This window comes from Vulpes lagopus, chromosome 14 (assembly GCF_018345385.1).
Source record: "Vulpes lagopus strain Blue_001 chromosome 14, ASM1834538v1, whole genome shotgun sequence".
Classification (NCBI taxonomy): domain Eukaryota; kingdom Metazoa; phylum Chordata; class Mammalia; order Carnivora; family Canidae; genus Vulpes; species Vulpes lagopus.
The window spans coordinates 13,367,417-13,379,076 of record NC_054837.1 but is presented as its reverse complement, the minus strand read 5'-3'; the positions used below and the strand labels follow the sequence as shown (position 1 = coordinate 13,379,076).

General features: G+C 54.7%; 1 protein-coding gene across 1 annotated transcript; it reads right to left on the bottom strand.

Annotated features, from left to right (window-relative positions):
• Nucleotides 1-3,482: 3,482 nt before the first annotated feature.
• On the bottom strand, nucleotides 3,483-7,104 carry OSM (oncostatin M). The gene is made up of 3 exons (XM_041729341.1): nucleotides 7,067-7,104; nucleotides 5,309-5,442; nucleotides 3,483-4,773 (listed from the first exon to the last, which is right to left on the bottom strand). The coding sequence occupies exons 1-3, from the start codon at nucleotides 7,098-7,100 to the stop codon at nucleotides 4,198-4,200; spliced, it is 744 nt and encodes a 247-aa protein (XP_041585275.1). The 5' UTR covers nucleotides 7,101-7,104; the 3' UTR covers nucleotides 3,483-4,197.
• Nucleotides 7,105-11,660: the final 4,556 nt, after the last annotated feature.

Genomic DNA, 11,660 nt, shown 5'->3' with positions numbered 1-11,660 from the left:
CTTCCTGAGCCTGTCCTAGCTCCCCCGTGGTGTGTGGCCACTTGGTCCCTTCATGCAACCACTGGGAAGAAGCATACACCTCCGCCTGCTCACAGGGTAGCACCACCCCAGGGAAAACGCGCCTTGTAGAGGATCAGCTCCCTCTGTGGCACTAAAGTATTATTTGAGCCCCACTCTGCTGCCTGTCACAGCAGATGGTTATGGGAACCCTAGTCTCCCATGGATGATCAGAGAAAGCTTATTGCAATTCTAGATGCAGATCCCAGAAATGATGGCCTGCAGGCAGCCACCTGCAAGCCCCAGGGAAGCCCAAGAAGCCCTTCTGGAAGGCAGAATCAAAGAGTAGGATGCATTTGAACTAGGGCTCAGGGAGGGAGGGTAGGAGGCTGGGTACAGGGAAATGGAGACTTCAGGGAGGTCAGGATGCTTAGATGGGTTGGGGGCCAGCAGAGCATGGATCGAACTCAGACACGTGCTGGCAAAGTTGGCCGGGCATGAGAGCAGGGGCCTGGCATGTTACATGTGATGAAGGGTTTGGAATCGGTGCCACAGCAGTAGGACAGAAGGGAGTCCCTGAAAGCTTGGGAGCAGAAGATACGGTAGCAGGGAGATTTTTTTTACCGTATCCAGGGAGCCAGGACCTGGCTGGCTGCCGGGAGAGAAGAAGGCATGTGCCAGAGACAGGATGTGGGAGAAACCACGAGACATTATGATCAATGGAGAGAGGTGAGGCTGAGAGAGGAGAAGATGAGGACTGGGCTTCTGGAACTTCTGTGGGGTCAAATGGGAAGCAGAAATCAGGTGCGGGTGAGCTTGGCCTTGAGGAATCCACAGGGCTCTCAGCAGATGTTCCTAGCAATTGGGTCTGTGGGCTTGGGAGAGCACCAGGCTGGAGGTGGCAGCTTGAGGGCACCTGCAGCTGTGGTCTCATCAGGACACAGTGTGGAGGTGACAAGTGCTCAGAGACGGGGCCCCTGAGACTCCCTCCCCAGATTCTGGAGCCCCTTGATCTGCCTCCTACAGGGTGGGTATTGCTCCAGCTCAAAGCCAGACACCTCTCCTGGGGCTTATCCACAGAGTAAGGGGGCTGGAAAGGGGCCCAGGCATGGGGGGGGCAGTCACCCTGGGCTCCCAGCTCCTCCTCCATAGACCAACCTTTGCTCACTCCGTGGGCAACCACATGCCTGCTGCAGCACCAACCCCCTTCCGCTCCGAGAACCTGAGTGTGCCTGGCTTTCGGTGTCTGCCACTTCCACCCACAGCTTCCCAGCAGCTCAGCCTGAGGAAAGCCCCCCACCCCCGTGCCAGGGCAGGGAAGAGCAGAGAGAGGCCGGCCCCTTGCTGGCAGTGGCACCATGCAGGCTGGCCTCCCTGGCTTGCGGCTCAGCTCTCTGACCCCTTCAGGGCCCCACCTGCCCCGCTCCTCACTGAGCTCCTACAGGGTGCGGGCGCTGGGATGGAGCAGAGGGAGGCAGACGCCATCTCCATGCTCAGCAGTTCCAGGCCAGCAGGGGAGCCAGAGGGTAAACCACAGCAGGTGAAGGCACCCCCCCTCCCCCAATAAGACAGGTTTAAGAGAACAAATAAGCAAGTTGCTGGACCCAGACCATGGGTGATAGGGAAGGATAGCTGAGGATGTGCTGATCGTGGTGACAAGGAACAGTGTTCCAGACAGAAGGAACAGCATAGGCAGAGGCCTCGTGGTGGAGTGAGCCTGGGGCATATTGGGAGCCAAAAGGTAGCCTGTGTGGCAGGAGCCTCAAGAGCAAGGGAGGGCCCAGTGGGGGACAGCAGGAAGCTCTTACTAGGTACCTGACCTGGAATATGCTGGACCCTGCCCAGGAAGACCACTGGTTGGGAGTCAGGGCCTGGAGCATTGCACCGACGTTCCCTCTCGGATCTTGAGTAAGACACCTCCCTTCTCTGGGCCTTTTTGGCAAATCAGTGATGCCCCCCACTCACTATACACTGATCCTTGAATGCTTGGAGACTTTGCCCTAGCTAGCTGTTCCCACCACCAGGAGGGAGACCCTGCCCCTTCTGTGCGTCATTCTGGTTCCAGAGTGGATGTAGAGGCTTCACCTCTTCCAGACACCACCCTGACCACCCCCGTGGTCTGAGTCTCCCATTCTGCTACATCATACTGCGTTAGTTTGGCCGAGCTCATACTGCAATGTCCTGTTGGCTTTTATGTGCGTCTGTTGCCTGTCTGCCCCCTAGCCTGGGAGCTCTGTGTCTTCAGGGACTCATCACACTGTTGGCCGAGTTACAGAGGCCAAAGGGTAGCAGAAGATGCTCCTACCCTGGCATCTAAAGGACCTTGAATTCAACATGTGCCCGCACTCCTGGCAAATTTGCCCTGAGGACGTGGGCAGGTTGCTCAGTCTCCCTGACTCATTCTTCTCATTTGCAAAGTGGATCATATCTATTGCAGAGAGCCCCGCATGAGGCTCTCCTCTACCCATGATGTTAAGTCCTATTCCCATCTTGTCCTTCAGTCCCAGGAGATGGGGTGGCCAGGGATTGATCCAGGTCAAGTTCATGCACTTCCGTTAGCTCTTCCTTTGTAGCTACTGCCTTAGCAGGTTATCGACATATATACAAAGTCATGGTGTGTACAACTTTAGGGTTTGCATTTAATCCTCAAGTGGTCACCTTCCTTCACCTCTGTTTATACTATGTCCCCACTTATGAATTGGGGAGGGGGCTCCTTTATATAGTACTTAATCATTAAGTGAATACCTGTTCTGTTTCTGGGATATTCTTTTTGTGCATTAAGAAATTTCAGAATTAAAAAAAAAAAGGTGAGGCCCTGAGCATCAGGAGGGAGCCCAGTTTTCTGGTGGCCAGATGAAATCCCAACCTCCTGAGGCCCCTCAGGAGGCAGGTTCAAGCACACATCAGGTCACAGGCCACTTCTGAGGCAGGATCTGTTAGTATCTTGTCTATCTCACTGAACACACATCAGCACACGGACCTAGCCACCTACCCACAGGGGCCCACAGCTCCAGCTTTCTTTCCTCTCTTCCCACTTACTCCTAAACCCTGACACCCCAGGCCCCTAGCATCTTAAGGGAGTCACATCCAGATGTGATAAATGCCCTGTGTTTGAGACACCCCTATAGTCAGAGTCCCCATCTCTCTAAGAGGCCAGATTCTCCCAAATCCTTTCCCACAAGGCAGCAGAGAGATCCAAGGGCTTTAGAAACCAGGCAAGTTTTAAATATATGTTGGCACAATATTAACATTAAATACACATCATAAATAAGCCTTATAAATATGAAAAATGATAAAAACTGATAAAAATCGATAAATTAGTCATATCCTTCCAAAGAATTGGCCCAGCAGCTTTTGGGCCCCCCTTTCAGAGAACCAGGCTTTCTGCGTGAGAAAATGTCATGATGCACCACCAGGGGGAGCAGCCAGCAGCTGGGACCCAAGACCCCACGCTTCCAGGCAGTAGTAGTAGGTCTATAGAGAACTCAAGTCTTCAGGCCATGTCCATTTGCACTGCATTTGATACCCTCTTTATGTCATAGAATCCCAGCTACTGGCAAGCCTAGAAGGCTTTGCACCGACCCCCTTGAATCACAAAGAGAAAACTGAGGTCCAGAGAGGTAAAGTGGCCTGCCTAAAACCACACAGCAAGTTAGGGGTTGAGCTGGGACCTGAGCCCTGTTCTTAGACACCCCAGATCAGTGCTCCTCCTAGGACACTCTGCCCCTGTTACAGCTGCCTAAAGTGAGGTCACCCAGATGTCCAGGTGTCTGGCCTGAGACCGGCAATGAGGCGTAAGAGGCCAGCTCAGGCCCTGACCTCCCCCTCAGAACCATGCCACCATGGAAAGGAGGAAGTCTGGGGGCAACAGCTCTGCAAGTCATGAGAGGGAAGGGCCGTCAGGCCTCTGGGGAGCAGGGCAGGGGGGGCAGTCAGTCTGGCCATGAGTCAGCCTGTGTCATCAGACCCCTGAATCAATGGAAATTTGGCCCCGCGTGGCCTGACCTGGCCACCCCACCAAGACTGGGGAACTCAGGGCTAGGGGCTCAATGGCCCGACCCTTCCCATCCACCCTGGAGGAGGTAAAGGGGCCTGCCTGGCTCCCACCCCCTTAAGTGCACTTCTGAGACGTGGGGAAGCAGGGTGGGTACGTTTGGAGGCCTGAGGCAGATACCATCTTACAGAATACCTGTGGGTCCTCTATCCTCCAGGGGCGCCCCTATGGCTACCAGGGGCCAGCTGCACCCTGGGCATGAGTCTCTTGTTCCTCCCAGAGAGCTGCATCCTGCGGGCTCCCTTCAGCAGGCCCTGGTGGGGGCTGTGCCTCCGGCTCCGACTTAGACTCTTCCCCCACTCCCGGAAGACCTGCCCCACAGAGCGCATGAAGCGATGGTAGCCATGCAGGAACCTGCAGCCCTCCAGCCTGCGCTGAAAGGTGTCTAAGGTGGGGGTGGGTGATGGAGAAGCCCCTGGGCTGGTTGGAGTGGGCTCAGTCGTCTCCGAGGAGCCTGGAAGGAGCTGTGCCATGCAGTGGATGTTGTTTTTGAACCCGCGAATGTTCAGCTTCACCACACTCAGCATCTCCAAGTCCTGGGCTTTGGGGATGTCCTGCTCTAAGGCAGCCAGTCTGAGCAGAACGTGGCCCAGCATGGTGTCGAGGGTCCGCAGGAACACCCGCCTGCTGAGCCTCTGCAGGGCATCTTTGCTGGGGAAGGCCCCGGGGTGCTCCCGGCAGTGCTCCTTCAGCCCATTCTTGTCCAGGCCTTGGCTTCTGATCTGGAGGAAAAGGAGAATCAGGGAGTGAGCGCTAGCACCCCCACCACACACACAGACAAGTCTACTCTGGTCTGCCTTGAAATATTGGACCTCGTGTACCCCATCCAATCCTCCCATTGTACAAATCAAGAAACTAAGGCCAGAGAGACGTGAGAACTCCCCAGTCACTGCAGGCAGGGGCAGAAGGATGCTGGGGGCTGGTTGGGGTGACTGCACAGGCAGTGAGTGACTGGTGTGGGGAGTGCAAGAAGGGAGGTAAGCAGGGGGCCTCAGGAGGGCAGCACTCTGTTTTGTTCACTGCTACATCTGAGGCTGAGAACAAGCTGGGAAAGCTGTATGACTCCTTGATGTTTTAGAGTTAGGCCCAGAGGGGTCAATGTGGCCCTAGAATAACACAGGGACTTGGTTTCCCCACCTGCCCCATGTGGAGTGGGGGCTGGATGAATGGGAGTTGGGCCTCATCCTCCCTGGGCTCACTCCTGCCTTAGGCCTGCTGTTCTCTGAGACTCAGATGCACCAGGGGCCAGGCGCTCACATAAAGGTCCAGGAGCGTGTTGGTGTGCTGCATGAAGTCCGCCTGCTTCTGGAGCTGCCCAAGGAGCTCTGGATACTTATCCGAACAGCTGCCCATGGCTGGCATGCTCAGGAACAGGAGTCCAAGGACCAGACCTGGGGCAGAGAAGGGGGGCTGTGTCACCGGATTTGGGGAGGTGAGTGGCTTTCAGAGGGGAGGATATCCAAGAGGGCCTCCGAGGTTGTGCCCATAGTCTTAGGCCTCATGCCATCGAGGGTGGGGCTGGGCTCTGTATATGCAGTGCAGCACCTGCTGGGGCCACTGCCACCCCCTCAGTGAGTCACTGCCCAGCATCCAAAACAGTGGCTGTGCTTCACTGAGCAGGCCCTTGAGAGGAGGCTGTGGGGCTCAGCTGAGGTTCCCATGCCTGCCAGTCCTGCCGACCTCAGGATCCAACACAGGGCAGCCCACATGGGGCTGCTCTCTGCAAAACCTCTGGGCCAAGACCCTGGGCTCCCCTGTCACAGACCCTGGCCCTCTATGCAGGTGGGCTCAGCCTGGAGGCAGCCTGGTGCCCAGAGGTATGTCTGTACAAGCAAGGGAGGCTGCCTTTCCAACTGGATTCTGTCAGTAAAGGGTGTATGGGATTATTCAGACCATAGCCCCATCCTACTGACAGGAAAATCAAGGCACTGAAGGAGAAAGGCTTGCCCAGGTCACACAAGGCTAGCACTGTCCTTGACTTCTTGCACCTTCCTCTTCTCCCCATTAGTGGCCACTTTTGTCAGGCCCACCAGGGATGCTGTAAGCCAGGCTGTGTGGGGTGGTGGGGGCATAGTTACTGCTCAGCAGCCTCCCCACACCCACCCCCCAGGAGGCACCGGCAGCCATGTGGTCGGAAGGGGCCTGTGGCGCAATGGCCCGGAAGGCAGTGACACCATGTTCCCTTCCTAAGAACCGTTCAGCCCCTTGGGGAAGAGTGGCTGGGGACAGCTGAGGGGCTGGCACCCAGGCACCACGACCGTAGGGCACTCCTCACTGCCTCCCTGGGTATCTGCTGCCGGGCTGGCGGGGGACGGTGTGGTGCGGTGCATGTGAGCTCTCCCTGCAGGTGGGACTAAGATGTCTTCATGGGTGGGGGTCCAGGTCTGCGTGAGGTGAGAGGAAAAAGTTGCCACAAACGAGCATTGGGTCCAGTCTGCCGTGGGGGCCCGGGCTGCATGTGGGGGTTCCTGGGTTGGTGAGACTGAGGGCTCTGAATGACATCACATGGCTCTGTGTGCATGTCACCCTGTGGGTGTGGCTATGTGTGCTGTGTGATTGTGTGGGCTCCAGGGTCCCCGGGCCTGGCCGACTGTGTCTATCCATCCCAGAGCCCGTGAATCAGGGTAAGAAGGTCTCATCGCCCCTCCAGGCATCACGCTGCTTTCCTGCTCAGCTTCTGCAGCTTTCTTCTCTGCGCAGCACATCACCCCCCTTCCTCCTGCTTCCCTGGCTTCTCCCACAATCTATCCCCTTCCCTTATTCTCTTGCTCCCATAGTCGATTCTCTATCACCTCCCCTTAGAAGGTTTCTGGAGATATTCCTTCTCTACCCTGTGAAGATGCTGTGTTCTCAGTGGACCACTCTCTTTGCCTGACCTCCTGGCTCTCTCCTCTTCTCAGCATCCTTCTGGTGCCTGGCCTTCCCAACTCCCAAAGGACAGAAGGTGTTCCTGCTCCCCGCTGGCACCCATGGGCACAGCAAGAGGGTGCTGGTGGAGAGGAAGGAAGTACTTACTGGGCAGCGTCCTCCACAGAAGCTGTGCCTGCATGCTGGGTGCCCGAGCTCCAGCCGGCGCCTGCTGGGGGTGACACCTCCTGGCTGGGAGCCCTGCGGGCTGGCAGCCACTTTATGCCCGCCAGGGCGATTGGCCAACACCTCGTGAGGTGGGTGGGGAGGGGGGGAAGGGCAGGCCTTCTGGGAACATGACCCCAAAAACCAAAGTTTCCATGGGCAGCCAATGGGTGCTGGGTACGATGGCCTGCTTGCTTCTCCTCCCATTTTCTTCGAATTCGTTCTTCGAGGTCAGCCCCACGCCCAAGGATGATGCAAACCGAAGCCTCAGTCTTCCTGGGGTGAGCAGGGAGCAAGGGGGTCTGCACCATCTGCAGGGAGCTGTGCCCGGGATAGAGTGAGAGTATGCCCGCTGGGTCCTTGGAGCCCCTGCAGGCCAGGCTCAGCCCAAGAGCCATTGGCTCACAAGCCACAGTGGTTTGGGGCTGGGGGGGGACGAGACATCTTCCTTCTTGAGTGCCCTTCCCGCCCTCCTGCCAGGGCTGTTGGGACATCTGTGAGCGGAAACCACCGGGCTCTGGGCGCAGAGCCAGACCCAGGCTGGCAGCCCCGAGATTGTGATTCTGGCCTCACGACCTGCACCCTCAACAGTGCTCCCAGACATCTCCTTTCTCCCATCATGCACCCCCATCCTTATGCCAGGCTCATTCCCTGCAGGAGGCCCTTCCTTTACAGACAAGGTCTTCTGAGGGGAAACAAGCACTTAGAGCAAGAAACACAGGAAATTGGGGCTCAAGCCTGCTGATAAGCTGTGTGACCTGAGGCAAGTTAGGTCACTTAACGTCTCTGGGCCTCAGAGGCCCCACCTGTAAAATGAGGATTCGAAAAGCATTTCCTGGGCCAGGCTTGTAGCACTGCTGCTATTATGGACATAAAAGGCGAAGATCCTCTCAAAGAAAAAGAAAACTAGAAGTCTTAATTCCAAGTACTAGCTGTTGAGGGGTAGTGTTGGGGGCGGAGGAAGCTACGGGGGAAGCTGTGAGCTCAGAGGGGAAGCAGGGTGGGGGAGTCGCCGTGGTGACGGTTGGGGACCAGGTTTCACTTTCTCTGAAAGATAGTGATTGTGGGTTGGTCCTCTGCTTCTCGAAGACCTTGGGACGTCACAGTGAAGGAGCCCTAGACACCACGCCTCTCTCGTCAACCTGTTACTCTGTTTAAGGTAAAGTGAGGCCTGAGCTAGGGCAGACCAGAAGGAGGAGAGGCAGCGCCAGCATATCTACCAGGCCTGAAAGAGGGTCCTTGGCCTGTCCCCTCAAGAGCCCGGTAAGAAGGAGGGCCTCAGAAGCCTGGGAAACCGGGGTGGGACCTCTTGAAGCTGCCAGCTGGGGAAAACATTGGGCCTCTGGAGCCGGGACAGGGAAGCTGAGGTGGCCAGAAAGAGTGAGGTGACACCCTCCTGCTCATCCCTGTCCGCGACACCTAACCTGACCACCAGAGGGCTGTTCCCACCTGCTCTCTCCCCTGCATTACTCATTCATTTGTTCTACTTTTATTTGGCCCTACTCTGAGCCAGTCGCTCCTAAGTGCTGAGGGTCCCGTAGTGGGCAAAACCAGACACCCTCATGCCCAGAAGGCTGGTTCTCACCCCCACGCCCTCCCTGGCACCCCAGCACAGTGCTCACCACACCCACCATCGCCACCCCCGAGGGCTAGTTCTGGATTCTCCTCCTGAGAATGTCGCTTCTGCTCAATTCCTCATCTCTGCCCACCCCCGCAAGACCTGGGGCTGCCACCCCCATTTCCTGGGGCCCATGCCAAGCTGGGATCCTTCTTCATTTCACATCCCTGATCTCATCTTGCAGCAGCCCTGAAAGGGAGAGCAGACGGGAAAGGATGCTTTGGCTCTCTTTAATGAGGAAATTGAGAAGCCAGGCCACATCTGGAAAGCCACATCTGGCAGGAGAGCTTCTTGCCCCCCCCCCGCCCCCCGGAGCCACTGAGGATCAATCTCTACACTCAGGGCAAAGCTACATGCCTTTACTCCCCCACCCCCCACATTGCCCTGGGTGGGAACAGTTACGAGGAGGGGGCATTCAAACCAGGGTGGTCAAGTCTGAAAGACCATGTTCTGAGCGTGCAGCAAACCAAGGTGCAGCGTGGGGCCTAGGGCCACCAAAGGCAAAGAGGCTTATGGATTAGTTTGCTTGGGCTGCCATAACAAAATAGCACAGACAGGAGGACTTAAACAACAAGCCATCTTGGAGCTTAGAAGTCTGAGACTAAGGTGTGAGCAGGGTCGATTTCATCCTGCAGCCTCCCTCCTCGGCTTTTAGACGGCTGCCTTCTCACTATCTCCTCACATGGTTGTCTCTCAGTCTGTGTGTCTTTTTTGTTTTTTTGTTTTGTTTTGTTTTGTTTTAAGATTTTTGTTTATTCATGAAAGACACAGAGAAAAAGGCAGAGACATAGGGAGAGGGAGAAGCAGGCTCTCTGCATGGAGCCTGATGCGGGACTCAATCCCAGGACCCCGGGATCATGACCTGAGCTGAAGGCAGACACTCAACCGCCAAGCCACCCAGGTGCCCCTGTGTGTCTATCTTAATCTCCTCTTCTTAGAAGGACACGGTCATATTGGATTAGGGCTCCCACCTCCATGACCTCATGGTACCTCCCCTCTTTGAGGACCCTATCTCCAAATATAGCCACATTCTGAGGTACCGTGGGGTTAGGTCTTTAACACATGAATTTAAGGGATCAACTTCAGCCTGCAACAGCTTACAAGAGGAGGGCATGGTTGGAGGGCTTCAGGGAGCAGGGACGATGGGGGAGTGTCCAGAACCTAGTGGGAGGGGACAGTGATGTGCAGGAGGACAGGGAGTGGCCCCAAGGTCCAAGGTAAGGAGACCCAGCTGGCCACCTGAGCAAAGCATGAGGGGAAGATGCGTCAGCGTTTCTGATGAGGTCAGCGCCTAGTGACGTCCCTCTCACCAGCAGGAAGGGCTTGCAACATGCCCAGCCTTATAAATAGGCTCCCCCAACCACAGGCCCTGGGCCGTCCCCTCTTCCCGGCCCACGTCAGCTGGGTCCGCGTGATTCGGAGGGGGAAAGAGGACTGGCTTGGTTCCTCAGAACTGCTGTTCCTCTGTCTTTCCGGCCCACCCTTCGGCTGTGGGGCTCTACTGCTTTAAATGCAAGAACAGGACCTGGGGTGGCCTGGAGGATGGACCAAAATTGGAGGCAGGAGGCCACTCATCTGGGAGAGAGACAGTGACCCCTGACCTGCTAGGGTGGGAGGTAGACACCAACCCAGATACTGTTCTCAATCTACAGTGTTGACCCAGTCGCATCCTCTTTCTGAGCCTCAGTTTCCCCTGTGGACTGCAGTGGCACAATTTAATAATCAAGTGACAGACAACCCCATTTTTTAAAAAGATTTTATTTATTTATTCGTGAGAGACACAGAAAGAGAGAGGCAGAGACACAGGCAGAGAGAGAAGCAGCTTCCATGCAGGGAGCCATGTGGGACTCGATCCCAGGACTCCAGGATCACGCCCTAAGCTGAAGGCAGATGCTCAAACGCTGAGCCACCCAGGTGTCCCAGACAACCCAATTTTTTTTATTTATTTATTTATTTATTTATTTATTTATTTATTTATTTATTTATTTTATTTTATTATTTTATTTATTTTTTATTTTTTATTTTTTTGACAACCCAATTTTAAAATGGGCAAAGGAGGGGACACCTGGGTGGTTCAGTCAGTTGGGCGTCCATTCAGGTCCTGATCCCAGGGTGGTAAGATCCAGCCCCACATCAGGCTCTGCGCTCAGCAGGGAGTCTGCTGGTTTCTCTTTTTCTCTCTCTCTCTCACCTTCCGCCCCTCCCTCTGCTTGCATGCACACGTGCTCTCTCTCTCTAAAAAAATACATAAATAAATCTTTTAAAAAATAAAATAGGGGCACCTGGTTGGTCCAGTGGTTAAACCTCCAACTCTTAGTTTTGGCTCAGGTCATGATCTCGGGTCATGAGATCAAGTGGCCTGTCAGGCTCTGTGCTCAGCATGGCATCTGCTTACTTTTCTCTCTCCCTCTCCCTCTGCCCCTCCCCTCTGCTCGCTCTCTCTCGCATGTGCTCTCTCTCTCTCAAAAATAAATCTTTTTTTTTAACTCAAAAATAAATCTTTAAAAAAATAATGAAAATAAAAATAAAATAAAATGGGCAAAGGAGAAATAGATATTTCTTCAAAACAGACAAATGATCAATAAATACATAAAAAGCTACTCAACATCATTAGCCATCAGGAAAATGCAAAATCAAAACCACAGTGAGATACCTCTTCATACCCACTGGGGTAGTCATCATCAAAGACAGATATGACAAGTGCTGGAGAGGACACGGGAAAATCAAAACATTCACATACTGTGGGTGGGAATGCAACATGGTGCAGCCGCTTTGAAGACAGTCTGGCAGGCCCTCAAATGCTTAAACATAGAGATGCCATACATGCAATGGTTCCACATCTACATGTACACCCAAGAGAATTGAAAACATATGTTCACACAAAAACTTGTGCACAAAATATTTATAGCAGAATTTATT